The sequence below is a fragment of the Fistularia commersonii genome, chromosome 1, assembly GCF_037954325.1.
Source record: "Fistularia commersonii isolate RoL2024-O1a breed Wild chromosome 1, RoL_Fcom_v1.0, whole genome shotgun sequence".
Classification (NCBI taxonomy): Eukaryota; Metazoa; Chordata; class Actinopteri; order Syngnathiformes; family Fistulariidae; genus Fistularia; species Fistularia commersonii.
This window is the reverse complement of record NC_141284.1, coordinates 16,002,280-16,028,044: the sequence shown is the minus strand read 5'-3', so window position 1 is coordinate 16,028,044 and position 25,765 is coordinate 16,002,280. Positions and strand designations below refer to the sequence as shown.

Sequence of the window (25,765 nt, the reverse complement as noted above, 5' to 3'; positions counted from 1 at the left end):
CCCTCTGTCACCAGCCTCTCCGGTTTCCCGCCGCTTGCCGGTCCACCGGACGCTTCTTGCTCCGTCCAGCCTCCGACCTCGGTTTCTCCTCCGTTGCCGGCGGGAAGGGGGTAGTTTTCCCTCCGCCTCTCGGGATTTGTCCCCCCCCCCCCCCCGCTCTCTCCGCTCAACGGTCTCCCGGAAGCCGCCGGGAACATGAGTGCGCCTCCGTTAATCCGAGCGCCGAGCCCGTTCCCCGGGGGCAGCGGCAGCGGCGGCGGCGGCGGCGGCGGCGGCGGCAGCGGCGGCGGCAGCCCCGGGGGAGGCGCGGGGGGGTCGGTGTCCTTTCACATCCAGATCGGTCTGAGCCGGGAGCCGGTGCTGCTGGACGCCGCGGAGCTGAGCCTGAGCCTCGTTCGGGAGGTGGCGTGTTCCATCGTGGACCGCAAGGTAACCGGGAGACCGGGAAGGGGGAAATTGGGGGGGGGGGATCACGGTCTAACGGGGACCGGAGAACTTCTCTCTTTGCAGCAAAGTGACACCTGAAGAACTCGAAGTATTTACACCTTCAATTTCATAGTGTTTCAACATTTTACATCGTAAACCCGCGATTTTCCTTGATTCCATAGCAACCACGGAAGAGCTCGGATTAGTCATTTGCCTTTAAAATATTCTCAATATTTGTAAGTATATTGTGAGTGTAGAAACGAACAATTTCAAAGACTTACGATTTTATTTTGAATCTTGAATTGTAATTATTCTTACGCGTGTTAAGATATTGGAATAACCAACATTCTTTTACGGCATTGAATCCAAGCCTTTAAAATCCATTAAATTCAGTGTGATGTAGAGAAAGGAAGCGTTGTGTGAGTGTGTTGCTCAGAGTGTATGTGTGTTTGTGCGAGAGAGAGGAAAATTCAATGTGACACAAATGTTGACATGTGACCCTCCAGGCAATGGTTTTCATAGTAACTGAGCGATGACAGGACTTTAACCTTTGACCTATTCATCTTTATCCGGAACCTGTGAGCTTTCTATCCGTGTTAATGACCCAGTTAACAAGTCGCAGGATCACCTGACCCCGACATGTGACTCCTGACAGGCGAAGATCGTTGACTTTCAAAATTACCCCAATTGAAAACAAACATGATATCTGTTTACTTCAACAATCGGATTTTTGAAGTCGTTAAAAATTCTGTAAATTTAATTCAATTTTTTGAATCTTAAAGTACCTGAAAATTCAAAAGAGAATTTGTCAGAGTTAAAAGTTTTTGTTTCTCAGTTTAACCATCCATCCATCTTCTGCCACTTATCCTGCGCTCAGGCATGTTGGATGCTATCCCAGCTGTCATAGGGCAAGAGGCGATCACATATATAGACAACCAATTGGGATAATTTTCCCAATTTTTTTCCAATCAACTTGCATGTTTTTGGACAACATGCAAAATACAGAAAAGTCCGCGAGTTGGAATCGAACCAGGGTCCTTCGGGGCTGACATGCTAACCACTGCGCCAACCATGAATATATCAATTTTCTGATAATTTGCATTTCATTTTTGATCTTAATCTTAATTCATTTTATATTTCGGGTCCTTTTAAACCAGCTGTCAGAAGTAAATAATTTTAATTAGAATTACAATTATTTTTTTCTTCAAAGTGGCGTGAGAAGTGAAAGATGTTTCTCCAATAGTGAGGCTTTTTAATTCAGTAAGGAAGTGATGTTAAAATAGAGCTGAAGGTGGAAAATTGGGAGGAAGGAGAGGATACGGAATACCCGATTCCCTTTATTGACTTTAACCATCTGGGAAAAGAAGCAAAAAAGTTACTTTTATTTTCCAAGGCTGCGATAGTCTGCAGTTGTGATCCAGCATGCACCAGGAGGCGGCAGCAGAGAGCGAATCATATTTTCTAAAAGATAAAGATCCTTGAAGACATCCAGGAGGCATTCCTAGAATCCACACATAAACCCCGGTTACCACGGCGACCAAAAGAGACTTCACTCAGAGCACACTTTACGCTGATTCCTGTCATCGGTCCAGACCATGGCACACACAACTGCACACATACATAAAGACAGACACACTATGTGCACTTATGCAGACAGACGTGTGCACACTGACATGTCCATCAGTACTATTTGTCTCATTTCAGGTGAAAATAACTTCATTTTCTCTCAGTGAGATGTTAATACCTGAGTGTTACCATAAACACACACACACACACACGCACATGTTCACACAGACCTGGTGGCAGTGCTCAAAACATGCTTTTCTTAGCATCTTGAATACCGACTCGTTACCTTCTTAAAATAATTGCTTAATGCTGGGATTACATCAAGATATTTTCACGGTCACAGACTTAAACTAAATATTTTTAGGAGTTTTACTGGAATTGCAGCATGTCCCCATCATTTCAAGCGTTTGATGTTATTGCAAGTCTTTCAGTCTTTACAGTGATGTAATACAGTCAACAACCAATAGATGAGCTTCAACCAAACCAGAAACAGGAAATCTGGTAGACAAACAATCACCAGTGGTGTTGGTGGCATTATGCGTTCTTGCCAATGCTTAGCTTCCGTTGAGTGAATGGTGGTGTAACTAGCTGCTGCTGCTTGACAGTTACTCGCCAGTTCCTTACGTGTACTCTTTGTATGTGCATTTCTGTATGATGTCCTTGAGGGTCAAGGCGCCTATAAACAAAATGCATTATTATTATTATTATTATTATTATTGTTGTTATTATTTGTTGGTGGTATGGAATAGCAGAGGCCCTGCAAACCCAGTGAAAATATTGCCTAAAGGGAAAAATTTCTTAAAGAATCTGGTTAAAGTCTTGTAAATAGAAACCCTGTAAGATCCACAGTCTTTGTAAAATCTGAGTGCGACTGAAAACTATAAACACCTGTCTTTACACGGGAGCAGGTGTGAGTTTTCCACAAATCTTTTCCAAATCTCTACAAAGTCTTCTAATGTATGGGTAGCTTAAGTAATTTTTTAAGTTTTTCAGAAAACAAAAAATGAGCCATATGTTGAATAAGGAGTTTATTTTAACAAAAGAAATTAGTCAAAGTCAAAAAATGGCTTAGGCAATTATTTTAAGAGGGTGATGAACTGATACAATTCTGTGTGTCTGTGTTTTATCAAATCTATCCAAGGTTTTTTTTTTCATCAAACGCCTCAATTTAAAAGTTATTCACCTTGAAATATGCAGTACAAGTTTGACAAAAGATGGGATCGAAAAGAAATTAAATAAAAAAACAAAAAACAATTTCACTTAAAATACAAATAGTAGAATAGAATAGAATTTTATTAATCCTGAAGAATTTTTTTTTTGCTGGAAGGCTCCAACATTACATACATTCACTCAAAACATGGTATTGATTTTACTTTATTTTTCTAAATAAGTTCCCTCATCAGATTAGAAGGTTCTCCATACAGTCTGACACAAAGCTCTAAAGATCCGCAATTTTTGTGCAGGAAGCAGAACAGAACTGAGACATGGAGAAAGAACCTGAAGGGATCAGGAAGCAACAACAGATAGGCAAAGCAGGAAGAAATCAGGGTGAAAAATCAGCCAGAAACATATTAGGTTACAAAAGATGGAGTGTGCGTGTGTGTGTGTGTGGATTTTTTTTTTTGTGTGTGTGTGTGTATGTGTGTTGTGTGTGGCACACAGAGGCGAGCAACTCAGTGGTGTTCACTCTGGTGTTGCCCCTGGCTGCTGTTTGACCTCCAACCTGGCGATGTGTCTCCTGGTGGCAAAGCTGCTCCAGAGACTGCCAAGAGGCTTCACGCACACACACACACACACACACACACACACACACACACACACCGACACACAAATATCACAATAAAGCTGTGTTTCTGTCAGGAGCTGCTTCTCCTTGTTGCTTGGCAACTGATGATGATTGCTACTGTGAAGTGTCCTCCTGCCATTATGGCCATTATGACACACGGTTTGTGTGTGTGAGTGTTTGTGTGTAAGTGTGTTTGTGTGTGTGTGTGCGCGTGTGTGTGTATATGTGTGTGTGTGTGTGTGTCCGATGCCCCCTCTTTCTTTCTCTCCTCTTTCATCATTTCCTCTCATTATTTAAACACATACACACACACACACACACACACACACACACACCACACACACACACACACACACACACACACACACACACACACACACACACAAACACTTAAAAACACACTCACACACTCTGAGGTCATGTTGACTCAGTCATGCCGTCCTACTGCCAGAAATAATCCCTCCGCAACTGAAAATAGTTCCGGCACTGTGTTTCCTCTGAACCTCCTCCAGGTTTCACCTCCTTCACTGCTCTTTGTTTCACTCTTTCATCTCATTCTTTTACTCCTTTTTTTTAGAGTTTATTCTATTTCCTGTTTTTTTAGAAGAATTCTCCTCAAAATTATCTTACAAACGGAGATCAACTTCTGCCCTAGTTTCAAATTAATTTGTCTGATAATCTGATGAGCCTCTTCAAAATGTGCAAAGCAAATGTGCAGTGCTAATAATTTTCCAAAAAAAGAAATGCTAAAATGACTTTTTTTTTAGTCACAGCAATTTGAAAGTACACTGTATAAAATGTAGAGAATATAGAAACTCATTCATATCAAATAAACACTGTATATCATATGTGATATAAACTGTCTACAATGATCAGGATTATTCTGAAAATGAAAGTCAGTGAAAAAAGGATTAATTCAATATAATCAATTTATAATTTAATTAGACATAATTCATGAAGTAATTGTGAGCACGGTTCAAGAAAAGGTAGTTTGTTGTGATGTCTGTGGAGGTTCTCAGTCATCTAGGTCGTGATGAATTCTTTTCAAAATGTTCTTGTCATGGCAACTGGACTTGAATTCCTTCACTTGAAGACGTTTCACCCCTCATCTGAGGGGCTTCTCTAGTTCGAATGAGTTATGGGGGGTTTCCGAAGATAACTGCCACGTTTTTAGGCGGGTCAAGGTTATGGTGGCTTGTGTAAGTGGAAGAGTTGATCTGCAGAAACTAGATGTAAGGGGGTTTGTTAGAGGGTTGTCATTCGTTGGAACAAAAGAGCAGCTTAGCGGGATTAGAGGTAAAGCTAAACGAAAGAGTTGGATCACATGAACTGAGGCTCTTGTGGAGTGTCGAGGACTGGTTCTGGTGGTAGGTCTTTCCTGGTTGTTTGGAGGGTGCAGATGGGCCTGGTCCGTGTGTACAAATCCATCTGTATTGATCCCAGTGTGGTGTTTTACAATTATGAAAGGTTCTGTCTGATGCCCCCTCCTCTGTTCTGAGATGTTTTTCAGTTTAACACAGGTGGCTTCTTTGACTCCTCTCTCGAACAATCTGTCTTCTCTGGCCAAAATACAGACATTGCTGTCTTCAAATGAATGGCCCTTGTCCTTCAGGTGTAGGTGGACCGTGGAGACCTGTCCTGAAGGGGTGGCTCTGTGCCCTGTGTTGAGCCATCCTTCTATGCAGAGGTTAGATACACCACGTTAGGAAAGCCTTGAGATCCTGTGGCTACCCTAATTGGGCCTTTGCTAAATCAGAAACCACCAGATGCAGTCATACTGTATGTTGCTGGTGTTTTGGAGAAACTCTGAAGGGTGTTCAACAAACACCATATACTGCTACATTTCAAACCCCACAACACCATGAGGCAAAAACTGGTGCACCTCAAGGACAAAACACCCAGGCACAAGATAGAGAGATATGGTGTATGCTGTCACTTGCACTGAGGATTGTGATGATGTCTACATTGGAGAGACCAAACAACCTTTATACAAACGGATGGCCCCAACACAGGAGAACCACCACTTCAGGACAGGACTCCGCGGTCCACCTACTCCTGAAGGACAAGGGCCATTCGTTTGAAGACTAAGTTGCTTAGAGCAACTTAGAAGCAAATTAGGATGACCAAGTTGCTCTTTTGGTCCAATGAACGACACCCCTGTTTGCATAATAATCCCCCTTGCACCTACTTTCTGCAGATCAACTCTTCCACTTACCCCACACGCCACCATAACCTAGACCCGCCCAAAAACCTGGTAGTTATATTCGGAAGCTCCCCATTGGTCATTAGAACTGAAGAAGCCTCTCCGATGAGGGGTGAAACATCTTCAACCGAAGAAATTCAAATCCAGTTGCCAAGACAAGAAGAGTTCGGCACGCCTTTGTTGTGATGTTGCCATGACGACAGAAGTCGGGAAGGGGGACATTTGGCGACAAGTCGTTCAAAGTGCGAGGGGCATGGCATTAATATTCATCAGGTGATCAAACACCTCAGCTCTCATGAATATGTAACAGTTGGAAAGGTGCGGCCATGTGGCCGCATCCCCAGGGGGCTGAAGTGGAAAGGATTCATTGCTATGGCAATGCCTGTCCATCAGCACCCTCCCTGAAGCCAGGCATCCTTGTTGTTCCTGCACCTGAAGTGGTACTGCAGTGTTGCTTGATGGTTTTACACCTCAAAAGTTGCCAAGGCGAAGGCCAAACAGATGGCAGCTTGTTATCTGGTGACCTTCAGCTTCGTCTTGACTCGCCCTCCACCTTCTCCTTCGTCTTTTTATTTTGACAATCTCTCGTCGGTGTCCCAGAATGCCTTTCACTTCAGAGCCACAAGGTAGACGCAGAACAGACTTGGCCTTGAGTTCTGGCTACCATGAATATGTGGCACAGCTGTCATGGTTACGCGATGTACAGACACACACAGACACACACACACACACATACACACACACACACACACATGCGCTGCTATGCACCTTTCTACTCTAGCCTCACACAGGGCACCATTTGTTGTGCAGTGAATGGCGCTTCAATTAATTATTAGTAATATCTAATAATTATCAATGATGATTATTACTTATTAATCAAAGTTATCGAAATATAAATTTAATAATGACACTGACCTTTGTTTTGGGCACCAACAGCAAAGCTGGAAAATAATAAGTAAATAGTGGAATGTATTCTCAAGAAAAAGGTATACATCTAAAAATGTCAATATTTAACAATTATGTTTTTTTGGTGAACAAGGAAGTCGAGCATTTGCCCTGTCAAACAGTCTTGTCACAATATATGCACACAAAATACAAGGAAACTCCCCTTTAAAATATAATAAAGTTTATTTAACAACCTGAAGTGTGTGTGTGTGTGTGTGTGTGTGTGTGTGTGTGTGTGTGTGTGTGTGTGTGTGTGTGTGTGTGTGTGTGTGTGTGTGTGTGTGTATAAAAGGACAGCAAAAATGGCAGTGGCCTCAGAAAAACTACAAAATGGCAGCTTTAATGAAAAACTATAAAAATAGCGGTGGTTGTGGTCCAAAGGCTACCACTTGGTGCGACCATGTGATTGTTGCCGGAATGCACAAAGGAATGGATGGGGTGTAAGTAGATTATGTCCTGTGGAAAAGTACTGAAGGTGTTTTTCTGTTAGTTCTGTGTGTGTTTTCTGAAAAAAACATCAACAACGTTACGTTAGAAAGTTAATATCAGCGATGGCATGGGAATACAGTGATTGTCCAAGGCACGATAGGATAGCAGCAATTACAACACTCACAGAATACTGATCAATGGCTCATGCTTGCCCAGATACAAACATCAGCCTCTTACAATGAGTTGGTCAGTGATGTGAGGTTTTAGGGACAGAGGCCAGCTCTGATGATGATCCGCGTCGGTTGGCTTATTAGTGCATCTGGCTTACAAGGCCCAGCAATAGATTTGTGGTTGCCGGCAGAAGTGAGGTATCCTCTGAATTAATTACGGGGGATAAGAGATGGTTGCCGATCTGGAAACCAAGATCCTCTGGTGCAGTCTGCAGCAACAGTGGTCGGGTCGGGGAGTCGAATTTGGAGCCACAGTCCAGATCTACGTGAAAACAATTGTGTTTTTGCTTCTATATACAACCATCTCTTGTGCACTAGAAAGTAGCTTTTACAGCACAGTTTCAGTTCAAAAGGCGGGCTTATACTGTATACTGGTTGATGGCTCTACAGTGTGTAACTCGGTGTAGGCAATGGGTTAGGGTGCTGAAACGAGCCTCCCGCTTTAGTAGGCGGCCTCTCCTCTAGTCAATCACCTCTGTAATGTGTACCAAAGTTAGAGGGAAGGTGAGGATTAGTTTATTGCAGCAATCTGGGTGGGGGGTCCACCCTTAGAACAAAGGATTCTGTGTGTTCAACAAGTGGTGGTTGAGAAATTTTTCTTTTAAAAGTCTGTATTTGAGGCACAACACACACACACACACACACACACACATATGGCTGAAGTGAGTGGTGTTGTGGAGATGGTTCAGTTTGATCTATTTGATATCTGCTTTCTCCCCCTCTCGTCCTCTCGTCCTGATTAAAAGACATTCTGTGTCATTGCTGACGTCCCTTGCTCACATTCAGCGTTAGATCTCTGCTGACGTGTACCGGGATGAACACCTGTGGGTGGTTTGAGATGAAGAGAGGATGATTCTCTTCATGAGAAAGTGACAGGAAACACCATCAGTCATGTCAATGGCGTGTGCAGTATGTAGTCTGATTGTTTGTCGCTTTTCCACACCAGCTGAATGCAATCATGCCTGACACTGGAGTGAGGGGTGAGGTTAAAGCTGGGGAGTCAGCTGTCAATCATCGAGCCATAGATAATTTAGTCTTCAGACAGAGAGTGGGTACGGTTCACCACTGTGTGGTCCACAACTGTAGCTGTGAGGTGACAGTTCTGACCTCCGACACGCCATCTGTAGTCCATCTTCCCTCCATTTGTAATCCCAACCTTATTGGCCAATGACGTTTGGCTAGCCGTGTGACACATGTATGTTAGCAGTGTGATGGGGGGATGGTGGAGAGCACCCTGTGTTCTGTCTTTCCCCTACATCCCTTCACCCTCTCCCTGCGTCTTTCTTCCAGCTGCCAGAGGTCGGGTTCTACGGGATGTACGAGAAGATCCTGCTGTTCCGCCATGACCAGAGCTCGGACAATGTTCTGCAACTGCTCCGCTCAGCCTCCCAGATCCAGGATGGGGACCTGGTCGAAGTGGTCCTGTCAGGTAAGTCACCATAGAATTGGTGATCGCATTCCACTGTTCCACCTTGGAGGTTTTTTTCTCAAAGTTTAGTTTCACTGAGTCATCGCTGGAGCAGACGGAATCCTCCTACAGGAGACCTCTCCCTCCTCAGGGGAGCTACAGACATCTTCGTCTTCACTCCTTCACCTCAACGCCTCCAGATGTGTCCCACGGCAACTTCCTGCCTTCGTTTGATTGGCTGCCGTCCAGTCGGGGCCTCAGGTGTTCTGATGCTGCAGCGCTAACGGCCTGACAGCTGCCGCCTCGTCGCTTCCTGTGCGTGCGCGTGTGTCTATTAATGAGTGTATTTGCATTTTAGCGCCGGATTTTTGTCTCTCAGACACTCTGCTGTCATCCAGTCAGCTAATATAGAAACAGGAATAAAGACTTGGAACGTACCCTCTTGTTTGGAGGGGGGTGTCGTTGGGGGGGGTGTCGTTGGGTAGACAAGATTTAAACCGATGTTTCAACAAGAACTGAAAAAAATGGTTAGTGATGAAAAGAACAACAAAAAGGCAGACAAAAATCCAATGAACTACACAAAAAACATGCAACACGCCGACTCAGATAATCGGGAGCAGCTTGGCCATTTTTTCACCTGCAGTGATTGGTTTTTGGTGGCTGTTTAGCAAACCGCCATCATTGGTCTACGTGCGCTCATACTTGCACACACTCACACACACATACATAAACACCCAGTCCTTTTCTGAAGCATATAATAACGGCTTGGCGGCTCCTTCAGCCTGTTGGCCTCACAAACAAAAGGGGTAAACAATAATTTGTATAAGTGAATATAATTTCATCCAATCAGCAGCACATTCTGTCGCCACGACGACCGCAGTTTGTCAGGGAAGAAGGTGGAAAGGCGAGTGGAAATGACCGCCAAACAGGATGGCCAGGCAAACAAACAGTGGGTGCATCTGTTCCTGAGAGGCTCCTCATCGTGAAAACACTGACTAACAGGCGGCCAATCATCAGCCATGTTGCTTCCTGTCCCGCCTCCAGGTCAAAAGATCAATTGTTAATCAGTAACTGATAGACAGTCAGCAACTTTTGGCTTGGCAGGAAGCTCTGACTCACACACACTCACACTGATTAAGTAATGTACACCAATATATCTGCCACAAAAAATAGTTCTCTAACTTTTCTTTTTTCCCAGAGTTTGACGATGTTCATGTTCTTTTTGAAAATGGTTTCAGGTAAAGTGATAAGATCTTCTCTGATCATCCACACAGCTTCGGCCACAATGGAGGACTTCCAGATCCGCCCGCACTGCCTCTTTGTGCACTCGTATCGTGCTCCGACCTTCTGCGACCACTGTGGCGAGATGCTGTGGGGCCTGGTCAGGCAGGGGCTGAAATGTGAAGGTATCTCCGCTGGGTTCTTCACTGAAGCAGGATTTCCAAACATGGAAAAAATAAACACACGGGGAAAAAACATCCCATCATGGAAATTTAGATTATCAACTTTCCTTGTCGTAAGGCTGCAAACTATCAATCAAACACAAACCTCTGAGAAAATTTAACACCTTTCAAACATCAAACCTTTTTAAAAGAAGAACCTGGAAACTCTCTGTCCCATTCAGAGCGCAACCAGGACTTTTTGGATTTTTAACATCCTTTCTGCCTGTGATGTCACATCTCTAGATGTGACACCGTCACTAAATATGTAATGTTGTACCTCATGCTGTGATAGTATCACTCCACTTGACATCATGACATCATGACACGATGAGATCATCATGTATGTGATATCACCATGACTATGATGTCATCATCACCCGGTATGCTGTCCTTGCTGATAAGTGTGTCATCATCAATCTGTATCAGACATTGCTTACAGGCATAGTGTCAGTGACTCAATTCATTTCAAGATTCATAAGCATTTATTGTCTTGTGCACAGTCTGGAAAGGTGTTTCCCTGTACAATGAAATTCTTACTTTTCTGTGCACAATGCATCCAGATAAGTATTGATAAATAAATAATATAAACAAACTGTTGTAGCCCAATGTAAGAGTGCAGGGAAATGGAAATGGTGCATGGAAATATAAACAGTGCACAGAAAAGTAAACAGTATTAGCAATGTAAACATTGACTTCAATAATGCTGTGATGTCATCATTAAGTGAATGATGTCACTTAGTCTGTGATGTCATCACGTAAACCGAAACTACCATTTTTCAACTTTGGCTTTTAAAAAAACCTTCAGTAAATTTTACAATGCTTTTTGTCATGTGAACCCAGTCCAAGCCATGAAGTCATGTGACCTCCATCCCATGTCATGTGACTCCAGGGCACAGCTCTCACCAACCACGTGCCCTTTACTCTCCACAGGCTGTGGTCTCAACTATCACAAACGCTGTGCCTTTAAGATCCCCAACAACTGCAGCGGCATCAGGAGGCGTCGCCCGTCCAACATCTCCCTGACGGGGGCGCTGGTCAGTGGCAGCCGCCCACTCAGTGCTGAGCCCTCGCCCCCCCACTACACCGACGATGCCCTACTGGTCAGTACAAGGACAGCGTGAACAAGTCTCTGGATTTAACCTGTTATCAAACATTAAATTGTCTTGCTCTCTTTTTCTCTGTCCTCCTTTCTCATCATCCAGTCTCCAGTCAGTCCAAACACAGAGGTTAGCTCCGCCCCACATCCCATTGGTCGGTCAGGACCCTTCAGCTGGTGAACTAATGGCTTGGGGGATTAAAAAACCACATCCGGCGAAAATTATAAACAGAAGCTACTCTCGTCAGTCAGTAACTGCAGGGAACCTGAGGATAACACCAGCTAGCATATCTCAATTACTTCAACCAAGTACTTCAGCTTTGTTAGCAAAATACACAAAGAAGCATTTGATGTGAAAGTCAGAGAAAGGGCAGTTTATCAACAAGAAGACATGGAGATGACCTTTCACCTTGTGTTGATGTTCTGCCCCCCACTGCAGTACTTCCCAGGTCGGGAGCGGCGCTCCAGCTCCCAGTCCTACGTGGGTCGTCCTATCGAACTGGACAAAATCCTGCTGTCCAAGGTCAAAGTGCCGCACAGCTTCCTGATTCACTCCTACACCCGACCCACCGTCTGTCAGCACTGCAAGAAGCTGCTCAAGGGCCTGTTCAGGCAGGGCCTGCAGTGCAAAGGTCAGCGCCCCCCAACTTCAACACTGGCAATATTACTAAGACATACACATACACACACCGAGATATTCAACTGTGTTACGTTTTATAACAAACTTTATCAGTAGACTGATGCTGGTTCTTTGCAGGGATGTGTGGGGTGTGATGCAGGGTGTGTGTGTTGGTCATCTGTTGAGACAGGCCATTGCTTGTCGCCTGTTGCAAGGATGGATCGCTGCATTTTATGTCGTTATATTCTCTCCTGCTCACAAAGCCTGAACTTTTTTGACACAAATAGGAATGGATCCGGCAAATTACAGAACTGACCTGCCAACAGCATATGTGTCACCCGGTGGGCAGAGTGCCGGTTTGTGTCTCGGTGTCGAAGATTAAAGAATGTGTTTCTGTCAGATTGTAGGTTTAACTGTCATAAACGCTGCGCTGCCAAAGTGCCGAACGACTGCCTGGGCGAAGCTTCACTGAACGGAGGCAAGTTTTCAGCTGGTTTCAGCCGCTGGGACTCTTCTTTGGGAGAACCCACGACAACTGTGTCTCCGACCCCCAGAGCTGCTGAGCCCGGGGGCGGAGTCAGACACCCTGCCAGAGGGCTGCCTTGACGACGGTGACGGTGACCGAGGCGGGGGCCTACTGGATGAGATGGATGATGCGCTGACATCGGAGGCGGGTCTCCTGATGGAGGCGGGCTCCGGTGACCTCTGTGACCCCCACGACCCTGACTTGGATGAGTCCAACAGGGCTATCAGGTGTGCTAACAAACACAGACATATAGAGCACAAGTACATCTGAGATCACCTATTTTGCATTTTGCCTCACCACGTGCAGCCCATCGACCAGTAACAACATCCCTCTGATGCGGGTGGTTCAGTCCGTCAAACACACCAAGAGGAAGAGCAGCAGCGTGATGAAGGAGGGCTGGATGGTCCACTACACCAGCAAAGACACTCTGGTAATGTTTACACTTCTGCACACGTTACTCACTCACTGTCGATATGTGAATCAAGCAAAACTGATCCCAAAATGTAAAATTAGGAGAAATTACGAAGAAATCACGAAGAACAAAAGAACTAGAATGAATTTGCATGTTAGCATCTCACACTGAAATTCTGGCGAAGAGTCTGACCTCGGTTCCTGGGGCGTTAAGTACCAATATGTGTTATGGATCAAAGTGAGCTTGTAATTTTTAAATAACTTTAACACTGGACTTTCTGACAGAGTATTTAGCCTTCGTGAAAACGTCCACCCAGAGGTGCTGGATAGGAGGGTCCAACAGGTGGTGGAACCTCAGATCCAGAAGGAGCAGTGTGGTTTTCGTCCTGCTCGTGGCACAGTGGACCAGCTCTACACCCCCGGCACGATGCCTGAGGACACTTGGGAGTTTGCCCAACCAGTCGACATGTATTTTGAGGACGTGCAGAAAGCATTTGACCATGTCCTGTGGGGAATCCTGTTGGGATCGCTCCCGAAGTATGGGGTTCCAAACCTTGCAATACGGGCTGTTTGGTCCTTGTATGATCGGTGTCAGAGCATGGTTCGCAATGCCGATTGTAAGTTGGATTGGCTTCCAGTGAGGGTTTGATTCCGCCAGGGCTGTCTTTTGTCATCCCTGCTGTTCATAACTTTTATGGACAGAATTCCTAGGTGCAGCCAGAGTGTTGAAGGGATCTCTGCTTTTCGTGGAGGATGTGGTTCTGTCGGCTTCACTGGACTGTGATATCCAGGGAGTAGTTCGGAGCTGAATGTGAAGCGGTTGGGGGGGGAGGATCAGCACCTCTAAATCCGAGACGATGGTTCTCAGCTGGAAACGGTTGGAGTGCCCACTCCATGTCAGGGAGGAGGTCCTGCCTCAAGTGGAGAAGTTCACTTATCTCTGGGTAAGATGGAACAGAAGATCGACAGGCAGATCCGTGCAGCGTTAGCTGTAATGTTGACTCTGCACCGGTCTGTCCTGGTGAAGAAGGAGGTGAGACAAAAGGGCGAGGCTCTCAATATACCAGTCCATCACTGTTCCCACCCTCACCTTTGGTCATGAGCTGTGGGTTGTAACTGAAAGCACAAGGTAATGGATCCAAGTGGCTGAAAGTAGCTTTCCCCGCAGGGTGTCCGGGCTCTCCCTTCGAGATAGGGAGAGGAGTTTAGCTATCAGGGAGGGGATCAGAGTAGAGTTGTTGCTCCTCCATTAGGAGGGGTCAGATGAGGTCGCTAGGGCATCTGGTTAGGATGTCTTCTGGATGCCTCCCTGTTCTGGGCATGTCCAGCCTGGGGGAGGCCCAGAGGAAGACCCAGGACACGCTGGAGGGATTATGTCTCGAGGCTGGCCTGGGAATGCCTCAGGATCCTCCTGCTCCAAGAGCTGCACCAGGTGGCCGGGGAGAGGGAAGTCTGGGCATCCTCTTTTCGGTTGCTGCCCCTGCGACCTGATCCCAGATAAGCAGTAGAAGATCGATGGATGGATGGGTGTCAGAAAAACTGTTTTTCTGAATACCAGTTTTCATTAGAGCATCTTTAAATCGAACCAAAGTGACTGTTCCCTGAAAAAGGTTCTTAATCCCCTCTTTGTTTTTCTGACATCTTGTTTCAGAGGAAGAGACACTATTGGCGGCTGGACAGTAAATGTATCACTCTATTCCAGAATGAGACAGGAAGTAAATACTACAAGGTGAGTGGTTGGATGCTAAGACTCTTACAGATCCTTAGAACATGTTCAGAATCAGGTTCTGGCAGCATGTGTACCTACTTTAGAAAGCCAATCTATACCTGGATGAAATGAGGTCTGGAAATATATTTGTTTGATCAATTGAGCGAAACTTTACGCTAAAACTGTGACGTATGTGGCCCTGTGATTGACACCTGGCCCTTTGATTGACAGCTGACTGGTTCAGGTTAAGTCCTGGCCCTTGACCCAGTCACAGTGGAGACACTGAAACAGACAACTAAAATGTGATCCACAACAAGTGGATGACAAGGAACAGGACAGGAAGTCAAACACAACAGGAGCAGGACTACCAAAATAAAACAGGAAGAAACACTCAAAAAGAATATGAAGTAAGAAAACTGAGTTTTTGATAATAAAACGCAAAAGTTCAAAACATTTATAACCCCATGGACATTTTCTGTTTGTAACTCACACTCAGGAGAAGACAGAGCAAAGTGCAGGAAGTGAAACAAAATTGCAGTCATTATAAAATAAAAGTCAATTTAAATATAAAATAAATCTATTGTTTGGTACCAAAGCATTACTGTGTATGTACAACCATTTTTCTTACATGAAATACTGAAAAACTAAAATAGTTTAAAATAAAGTCTTCTGGTTTGCCAAATTTTTGCAGGATATACCCCTGTCAGATATCCTGTCACTGGAACCCGCCCAGACGTTCTCATTGCTTCCCGACGGTGCGAATCCTCACTGTTTCGAAATTGCAACTACGACACTGGTTTACTACGTGGGGGAGAACTCGCTGAAAGCCGAATCCTCAATGATGGGCAGCAGTGTCCTGGTGAGACCACGAGTTCTGTTGAGTTCCTGGCTGCATATGAGTTTCCTTGCGTGTTTTCGGATAGTACATTTAAATCAGTAGTTTTTAGAACAGATTCTTCTAGAACAGTTTTTGATAGATTCTGATCCTTTGAGGTTAAACTAGTACTAATTTTTAAATTGTTTGGAACATTGAAGGACTGATCTGTTGTGGTTCTGATGGGTTCCCCAGGTGAGTGGCGTTGGGCTGGATGTATCCAGGATGTGGGAAATGGCAATCAAACATGCCCTGATGCCCGCTGTCTCCACGGGGATCTCCCAGGGTTCCCACCGTGGCGGACACAGTAAGTCGATCGTCATGTCATGCGGAGCTGAGCCCGGCACCACTGCAGGGCGATTGAAAAAATCTGTCATTGAACACACGTCATCATCTGCAAACAGTCAAAGAATGTCAAAAGTCCTCAGAAATCGTAGACCAGTCGACCCTCAGTTCACTCTGGGGATACATCGCCCTTAGAAAAGGGATTTTACGGTCAATCCCCATCCTCCACAGAGGAAACCGATTGAAAATTGTTGAGGATTGTTGAGATCCATGATGGTTCACACCGATGTCACTCAAATCGGTGACATAATTTTACACAAAACCTGAAAATTCATCACTTTGTCTTCGGTGGAACATTGGGCTACCTCTTGATGGTCCAACCAACTGGACACTCTCTGGTGCCCCTTCAGCTCCGCCCACCGATAAATCGAACAAATCATTTGTTTGCATAGCTAGTGTAATTTCTTTTCTTTCCGCCAGTGTGACAGTGTCTCCGTTTCCCCCACAGAGGAAGTGTCCATCAGTATCTCCGTCTCCAACCATCAGATCCAGGAGAATGTGGTGAGAGACCAAGAAGAAGAAGAAAAAAAATGTCAACCTGTCTTTGTTTACAAAAACAAAAACAAGAAAAAAACTGTATCAGTTCAAGCAAGCAATTTAATGGAAAATCACCTAAAAATTTATCAGTGTTGTATTTGCCTGCCCTCTCTGGAGTATACCTGTTCTTCTGGTTGGTTATGCCCCGCCCCACTGCTCTAATTGACTCCAGCATGATGTTGGTTCATGTTGTCTGATGATATGAATCCAATTTCTTATTGTAATGACGTCTTAATATTCTGCATCAAAACGTTCGGCGTTTCAAATTGCATCACAGAGCGCTTCACTCGCCACTGCCTCCTGGAGGGCCAGAGGGGTTGCTACAAGCATTGCTGCCCCCCCCCCCCCCTTTTGTCAGTGGTTGCAGCTCGTTAGTTGAAAACTGATCCAGCTGATCAATATCTGATGAATTGACTTTCAGATTTCATTCTGGATTCTTTAAATTGTTGAGGAGTACATTGAAAGGAAATATACAAATTTCAGGAATATTTGATCAAATGCACCAAAACCAAATAAATTTAAAAATAGCAACACTGCAATTTGTTGCTTTTTGTCAGCTGAAGTTGGTTGGCCCTTTCTTCCAGGACATCAACTCTGTCTACCAAATCTTCCCCGATGAGGTTCTGGGTTCTGGACAGTTCGGGATTGTTTATGGAGGTGAGAGTGGTACCGACAAGTTGTGGCATTCCTACTCCTGTTATCAAGTAAAGTTAAGAAAACCAATTTAAAAAAGTACAGGCTTTTCAAGAAAACGGTCAGAGGTAAACTTAAAGGGGACTTCATAGACCCTAAATCTTTAATTCTAATTTTAATGCTTTTATTTTGGTTGTATGAAAATGCAGCCTCGGGGCAGCATGGCCCAGTGTCTCCCCAAGCCAGCCTCAGGGGGGCACGGGCCAGTGTCTCCCTGAGCCGTGCCCCCCGCCGGCACCAAACGAGAATAAATGCTGGAGGTTGTGTCAAAACCAAACATTAGAATCAAACCTAATAAATGACCGCCATTGGTACCAATGACCTACAAGGTACCAATGGAAACTGGGCTACCATAGGTCAAAGAAGGAGAGGAGGAAGGCATGTTCGGAAGCTGAGAGAGAAGAAGGAAAGCAAGAGTCTGGGACTGAGAGCAAGGAACTTTCAATATTGGGAGTATGACATGAAAAGTTAGAGTTGGTCGACATGATGCAGAGAGGGAAGGGGGATATGCTGTGTGTCCAGGAGACCAGGTGGAAAGGAAGTAAAGCTAGAAACTGAGGAGCTGAGAAGTTGTACTATCATGGTGCTGACAAGAGAAATGGAGTAGGAGTTATCTTGGAGGAGTTTGTTAGGAATGTTCTGGAGGTGAAAATAATGTCAGATAGATTTGTGAGTCTGAAACTGAAAATATAAGGTGTGATGCTCAATGTTGTTAGTGACTATGCCCCACAGGTGGGATGTGAGTTTGAGGAGAAGAATTTCTTGAATGAGCTAGATTCAGTGATATCTCCAGAGATAAGAGAGTAGTTATTGGCACAGACTTCAATGGGCATGTTGGTGCAGGCAATAGAGGGGATGAAAAAGTGATGGGCAGATTTGGTATAGAGGATAGGAACGCAGAGGGACAGATGGTGGTAAACTTTGCAAAAAGGATGGAAATGGCTGTAGTAAACACTTTTTTCCAGAAAAGACAGGAACATAGGGCAACTTATAACAGTGGAGGTAGGAGCACACAGGTAGACTACATCTTGTATAGACGAGGTAACCTGAAAGAGATCAGGGGCTGCAAAGTAGTTGTAGGTGAAAGTGTAGCCAGACAGTATAACGGTATAGGATGGTGGTTTGTTGGATGACTCTGGTGACAAGGAAGAGCAGAGGACAAAGTGGTGGAAGCTGAAAAGGGAGGAGTGTTGTATGATTTTCCAAGAGGAGTTGAGAAAGGCTCTGGGTGGTCAGGGAGAGCTTCCAGACAACTACCGTTAATGTTATCAGGGAGACCAGTTGGAGAGTACTTGGTGTATCATCTGGAAGGAAAGTAGATAAAGAGACTTTGTGGTGGAATGAGGTGGGGGAAAGTGCAGGAGTATATACAGAGAAAGCGGTTGGCAAAGAAGAAGTGGGATACTGAGAGGACTGAAGAGAACAGACAGGACCACAGGGAGATACAATGTAAGGTAAAGACAGAGGTAGCAAAGGCAAAACAAAGGGCGCATGATGACCTGTATGCTCGGTTGGACAGTAAGGAGGGAGAGAATGATCTAAACAGGCTGGCAAAATAGAAATAAAGATGGAAAGGGTGTATAACAGGTCTGGGTGATTAAGGAAAGAGGTAAATGTGTCAACAGATGCTAGAAGAGTGATGGGAAGATGGAAGGAGTACTTCGAAGAGCTGATGAATGTGGAAAATGAAAGCGAGGTAAGGATAGATGAGGTGACTATTGCAGACCACAAAGTAGTAGAGATTAGTAAAAGTGAAGTGAGGAAGGCATTGAAGAGGATGAAAAGTGGAAAGGCAGTTGGTTCTGATGATATCCCTCTGGAGGTGTGGATGTGTCTAGAAGAGGCAGCAGTAGAGTTTCAGACTCGATTATTCAATGGGATCTTAGAGTAAGAAGATGCCCGAAGAATGGAGACAAAGTGTGAGGGTGCCTATTTTTAAGAATAAGGGGGGTGTGCAGAATTGCGGCAACTATAGAGTGATAAAGTTGATGAGCGTACAATAAAGTTATGGGAAAGAGTAGTGAAAACTAGACTAAGAGCAGAAGTCAGCATTTGTGAGCAGCAGTATGGCTTCATGCCTAGAAAGAGTACCACAGAGGCCAGAGGAGAGGAAGTCTTGTATTGTATGAAGAAGTCTGGAGTGGCAGAGAAGTATGTTTGACTGGTGCAGGACATGTATGCTAGATGTGAGACAGTGGTGCGGTGTGCTGTAGGGTTAACAGAGAAGTTCAAGCTTGAGGTGGGACTTAATCGGGAATCAGCTCTGAGCCCCTTCTTCTTTGCAGTGGTGATGGGCAGGCTGACAGATGAGGTTAGACAGGGATCTCCCTGGACCCTGTTGTTCACATATGACATAGTGATCTGTAGTGAGAGCAGAGAACAGGTTGATGAAAATTTAGAGAGGCTGGAGGTATGCTCTGGAAAGGAGAGGAATGAGGGTTAGTCGCAGCAAGACAGATTATATGTGCGTGAATGAGAGGAACTCGGGTGGAGCGGCGAGGCTACAGGGAGTGGAGATCAAGAAGTTGGGGGATTTCAAGTACTTGTGGCCAACAGTCCAGAGCAGCGGTGAGTGTGGAAAAGAGTTGAAGAGACGGACTCAAGCAGGTTTGAATGGGTGGAGAAAAGTGTCAGGGGTATTGTGTGACAGAAGACTATCATCCAGAATGAAAGGAAAGGTGTACAAGTCAGTGGTGAGTTGCAGACATGAAGACGCTAAGGATCTCTTTGGGAGTAACCAGGATGGATAGGATCAGGAATGAGTCTATCAGAGGAACAGCACATGTTAGATGATTTAGAGAGAAGGTCAGAGAAGCCAGACTGAGATGGTTCGATCATGTACAGAGGAGGGATCGTGAATATAATGGTAGACGAATGCTGGAATTGGAGCTGCCAGACAGGAGGTTTAGAGGAAGACCAAAGAGAAGATTTATGGACGTAGTGAGAGAGGATATGAAGGTAGTTGTGTGAGAGAGAATAGGGTTAGATGGAGAAAGTTGATTCGCTGTGGTGACCCCTGAAGGGATAGCCGAAAAGAGAGGAAGAAGATTTTGACTGTGTGAAAATCCAGATCATTTTCTTTGCTGTGATTTTCCTCCATGGCTAATCCCAGAGTTCACTTGGTGTCTTAATGTCTAATTAGTGTGTGTGTGTGCATGTGCATGTGTGCAGGCAAACACAGGAAGTCAAGTCGAGACGTTGCCATCAAGATCATTGACAAACTGCGTTTTCCAACTAAACAGGAGAGTCAGCTCCGCAATGAGGTGGCCATCCTGCAGGTACACACACACACACACACACACACACACACACACACACACACACACAGACAGACATGTGAGTGTGAAGTCCTTTGGCTGGGTACCGTGACCTCCAGTCAAACCTTTGACTGTGACAGAACAACCAAACATGGGAATGTCTTCCATGTGGAGGTTATTCCTTCAGCTTCTGCAGGTGTCTCTTGGTTCTAAAGAAGGCTGTGTCACTCATCACCCAGCAACTGGCGCCGAGATTTATTTATTCTTTTTTTTTTTTAAATAATTCCACTAAAACACACATATGAAATACTAAACAGAAAATGAATCTGTTAAAAAATATTATGTACCTCCACATAATGCAAATCTTGGGGATTTTCAAGACAAAAATAAACTATTTTGTTTTTTTTTGTTGCTTTCGTGACTCAACCGAAATTGATACATTTTGGAATTTATTGACAAAAACAAACTTAAAATAAATCATTTCGACACCTTAAAATAAATTTATCATTAAGATAAATCACTGCTATGTATCAATTAATTCCTCTAAAACGTTATTTTGCTAGATCTGCTTTTCATAAATGTGTGTTTGACATAAGTACTAATCTAGTTGTTACACTAAGATTACTAAAAGCAACCTCTTTGATCATGTGACTCTTGGTATGGCATCAGAAGTCGCTACAGTGGACAAAACATCCCAGAAGACTTGAGGATTTAGATGCCAACGATGGTATGCCGGTGCTCCTGTTGTTTTTTCATTATTTAGGGCGGCTTGGCACAGGAAAAAGAGCAATTGTCATTGGACCTGAGCATTCCTGGTTTGATTTCCAGCTCCTCCTGGTGTGTTGAAGTGTTGTTGAGCAAGACACTGAACCCCTAACTGCTCCCCTGGTGCTGGTGGACAGCAGCCTACTGCTCCTGGGTCATCCATTATGGCTTAAATGCAGAGAAGGAATTTCCCCACAATAAATTAAATTAAAAGACACACACAGAGTGAAACTTGCTATCGTGAACCTGCTCCATTACCGGTGTGACCGCCGCAGGGGCGCGACATCCAGCAGTACTCTGCCGCTGCTTCTTGCACCGAGCATCTCAGCTGCCATTCTCAGATATGACACAAACAAATAAAACACAAAGAAGAAAACTGTGAAAGAAATTTGGGAAAACGACAAGAAGTTCCCCTAAAAAACTAAAGGAAAGCAACCAGGAAAAATAAGACAAGTAGAATAACAGTTAAAATAATTAAAAGTAAAATTGAAAACTCAAGGGAATATGAAACCAAAGTGTTTTTCTATTTAGTCGATGTATACATTTAACTCATATCTAAAACTACAAAATATTTTATCATTAATCGATAACATCATTAATCGATGACATTGACAGATTAGGATGAGCCGAGGGGGCGCACAAGGCATCACATGACCCCACTGATGTCACTTCCTGCAGAGCCTCCACCATCCTGGCGTGGTCAACCTGGACTGCATGTTCGAGACGCTGGACAGGGTCTTCGTCGTCATGGAGAAGCTGCACGGCGACATGTTGGAGATGATCCTGTCCAGTGAGAAGGGACGACTTCCTGAAAGGATCACCAAGTTTCTGGTTACTCAGGTGACACACACACACATTCATACATGGATACGCTCACACAGAAATAAACCCACACGGGAATACATTCACCCTCTCTCGCACACACACACACACACACTAACCCTCAAGTGACAGATAGTGTGTCTTCTCAGATTCTGGTTGCTCTTCGTCATCTTCACTTTAAAAACATCGTCCACTGTGACCTCAAACCAGAGAACGTCCTGCTGGCCTCAGCTGATCCTCTCCCTCAGGTTGGTCTATTTATTCAGCTGATCCTCTTCGTCAGCTGATCTTCCTCCTCAGTTTATCCCCTTCTACAGTTTAGCCCTCTTCCTCAGGTTAGACCTTTTCATCAGGACAGTCCTCTTCCTTGGTTGATCCGCTTCCTCAACTGATCGGTTCAATTTTTGTAATTATATATTTGCTGATCTTTTCTGGGTATTATGTCGTCCATATTGACAGCGTTGATTTTCGAGAATTTTCTTTAATTTCATCAAACTATCATCTGAAAATGTCCGTATTTAAAATGTTTTTTGCTACTTTTTCAGTAACATCCCCCCCCTCTTCATTCTTATACCTTGTGATGATGTCATGTGTTGTTGTCATTTTTCAAGCCGCTTCCTCTGGCTTTGATAATTGTCTCTTTCCGGTCTTCTTGCTTCCTCTGCAGGTCAAACTTTGTGACTTTGGTTTCGCTCGCATCATCGGAGAGAAGTCTTTCCGCCGCTCGGTGGTCGGCACGCCGGCGTACCTCGCTCCCGAGGTCCTGAGGAACAAGGGCTACAACCGCTCGCTGGACATGTGGTCAGTGGGCGTCATCATCTACGTCAGGTAGGAACCAGGGAACCATGGTGACCCGGAGACGCGTGCATGTGCTGGCCATCTGAATGTTCCTCCGTCCTGCAGTCTCAGCGGAACCTTCCCCTTCAACGAGGACGAGGACATCAATGACCAGATCCAGAACGCAGCCTTCATGTACCCGCCGCACCCGTGGAAGAAGATTTCACAGGAAGGTACATTGCCACCTCATGCTGCTCGCCGCCACAGCAAGATCAGCTAACGGCAGAGCTCTTATTTTCTGATTTGAATTTTAACATTTTTGATCTCACACACACACACACACACACACACTCCTCAAGCTAAACGTCGCCAAGTAGCAGTCTATTTTCAGCTGAAGCTGATGCGGTAGGTTGACTGTGATGATGAAGATGAAGAGGAGGCTGAGTCAGGCAGGGTTTTCTGGTGGATGACGGCGGCCTGAGTCACCGGATGAGTTGAAGAGTAAAAATAACCAGCAGCTGTGAGTCACAGTAATGTTCAGACAACATGAGATTGACGTTTGACTTGAACCCAAACTGGAATCTCGGATTCTCCTTACCCAAAAGAGGGTCAGAAGTCCCGGACGGTCTTTCAAAGTTCTCCTGCCGGGGTTCTCTCCAGGTTTTCTGTCTTGCTCCAACAGTTCATCGAAGACTCCAAATTATCCATAGGTATGAGTGAGGGCAAGCAGCTGGATGTGTTTACCATGGATCTGCCCAGGTTAAACCATCTCTCAGCCCAGTGACAGCTGCGATTGGCTCGGCCCCCCTGACCCAGTGAGCAGGATGAGAGCTGTAAAGGATGAATGGAGTAATTAACCTGAAAAATATCCATGCAAACTGATTTTATTGAGAATGTGTATGTTGGGGTAAGGGCAGGAAGCAAGGGTCCATTCATCTCCAGGTTCACCCATGTGTTTGATGAGGGGAAACAGAGGCCTCCTATTGACCTTTGACCCTTGAAGAGAGGTGTTAGCTTTGCTCTTTAGCTTCATCTCGACCCTCACTCCAGGGAGGGCGGCTCCCCCTTCCCCCTCGTCTGTGTTTGTTCTGCAGCCATCGACTTGATCAGCAACCTGCTGCAGGTGAAGATGAGGAAGAGGTTCAGCGTTGACAAAACTCTCAGTCACTCCTGGTTACAGGTGATACCCTCTACTTCCAATACCCCGCTCATCATCCATTCATGTTCTATTACACATTCATTTATCGTTTTTAATTAAACCTGACACATTTTATCAGCTTTGGCTTGGTTAGTGTTTCTGATCTTTTTATTTGAATATAAATATATTCAGGCCATTCCAAAAACAATTTTTTAAATGTATTTTAATTTGCTCATGTTGAAGATGATTGATTCAATCAGTGGTTTGTTGCAAAAAAAAAAAAACATTTTCCTCATTTTTTTAGCACCATTTTACTCAAAGTGAAATTGAATAAAAATTCAGACATATGTTTGAAATTTCCAGGCATTTTGTCCTGAAATTTCAATTAATTTGATTGTTGTCTATAAGTAAGTGTACTGAAGGTGTTGAGGGATAATTTATTGTTAATAAAAGAACCCAATTACTCTGCGACGGGTTTTATCTTAGTAAAGGTACTGAGATCCTGGACTTCAGATACGACTGATGTCCAGGCCATCAGGTTTCACACTTCCTCCTCGTGGCCTGGAGAGCACGTGGGATTAAGTGGTGCTGTAAAGTACGGGTGCGTTTTATTTTGCACCAGGATTACCAAATGTGGTTGGACCTGCGGAACCTGGAGAGCCGGATGCAGGAACGTTACATCACCCACGAGAGCGATGACCTACGCTGGCAGTACCACGCGCAGCTGGGGGGCCTCGAAAGCCCCGCCTTCCTCGCCGCCACAGGGCCCCCTGCTGCCAGCCACAGGCCAGAGCGCTATCAAGAAGCAGAGGAGGAGCTGGCGACCCTCAGCGAAAGGGTCAGTGAGCTGTGAGGACTTGCACAACCTCTCCAACTTTCCCCCTCCATCCAAGGTGCTGGGTTCTTACAGAAGAACAGAAACTCCCTGGATGTCAGGAGCCTGAGGGGTGCCAAAATTCAGTGTAGACAGATTACTGACCACATGATCCTTTTCAATTTGGTCAAAATGTCACAGAGCAGTCAGGGTTAACCTAACCCTAAATTCCTAAATTTTTAAAAGAAAAAAGAAATTGTACATAAATAAGCCGCAGGTGTTCCTGTTGAAACATGAGAAATTGACGCAGCAAGATGTTAGAGGAAAGATTTTTTTTGGAAACTTTTAATTAAATGAATGACGGTAACATCTGCAACTACCGGTACAAAATGCAATTGCTTTTTTTCAGAGTAGATGCCGAACTTTCGTGCAACAGCTCTATTTCCTTCTTTGACAGCCAGACAGATCGCCTTCAACTTGAAAGCCGCATCAAATACTTGCCGCATCTTTGTCCTGATGGGGGTGTGTGCAAAAAGCACAAAATGGCTGATCTGAGGAATGATTGTAAATGCGAGTCTGGCGAAACAGTTTCTATTTGTCCACCGTGACAGTGTTGTCGGAAGGAAGCTACTGTAATTACCCTATAAAAATCCATAAATTAGCTGCATTGTTGTAAAAACCACACTTCTCGAAGCGTTTGAAAAAAGTAGTGGCTTATATGCCGGAATTTACGCTACATTAATTTATATATAAATGTATATCTTAATACATGCACACTCACATATATTCTCTCCACTGACACCAGAGGGCAATGTTCTTCTGACTTTGATCATTTCGAGAAAAGAAAAAAGGTGCAATTGTTTTTAATCATAAGGCTGATGGGAGAGAAATCTATTTCTGAAAAACAAAACACGGCAATATCTTTCCTTGCCAGAACCCTGGTAGAAC

The 25,765-nt window shown here is 44.6% G+C and overlaps 1 protein-coding gene across 2 annotated transcripts; it reads left to right on the top strand.

Annotated features, from left to right (window-relative positions):
• On the top strand, positions 1 to 25,053 carry prkd1 (protein kinase D1). Of its 2 annotated transcripts, none has more exons than XM_086151154.1 (21): positions 1 to 429; positions 8,876 to 9,014; positions 10,268 to 10,399; positions 11,366 to 11,535; positions 11,638 to 11,661; positions 11,971 to 12,163; positions 12,551 to 12,628; positions 12,705 to 12,903; positions 12,983 to 13,106; positions 14,739 to 14,816; positions 15,487 to 15,654; positions 15,865 to 15,976; positions 16,463 to 16,515; positions 17,136 to 17,208; positions 20,416 to 20,522; positions 21,945 to 22,106; positions 22,238 to 22,336; positions 22,756 to 22,916; positions 22,992 to 23,098; positions 23,960 to 24,045; positions 24,626 to 25,053. In XM_086151154.1, exons 1-21 carry the CDS (start codon positions 196 to 198, stop codon positions 24,854 to 24,856), a joined length of 2,730 nt encoding a protein of 909 aa, XP_086007280.1. In that variant the 5' UTR covers positions 1 to 195; the 3' UTR covers positions 24,857 to 25,053. The 2 variants fall into 2 exon arrangements, 1 of the variants encoding a protein (XP_086007280.1); XR_015106523.1 differs by having other exon boundaries at positions 277 to 429; positions 23,976 to 24,045; positions 24,626 to 24,690.
• Positions 25,054 to 25,765: the final 712 nt, after the last annotated feature.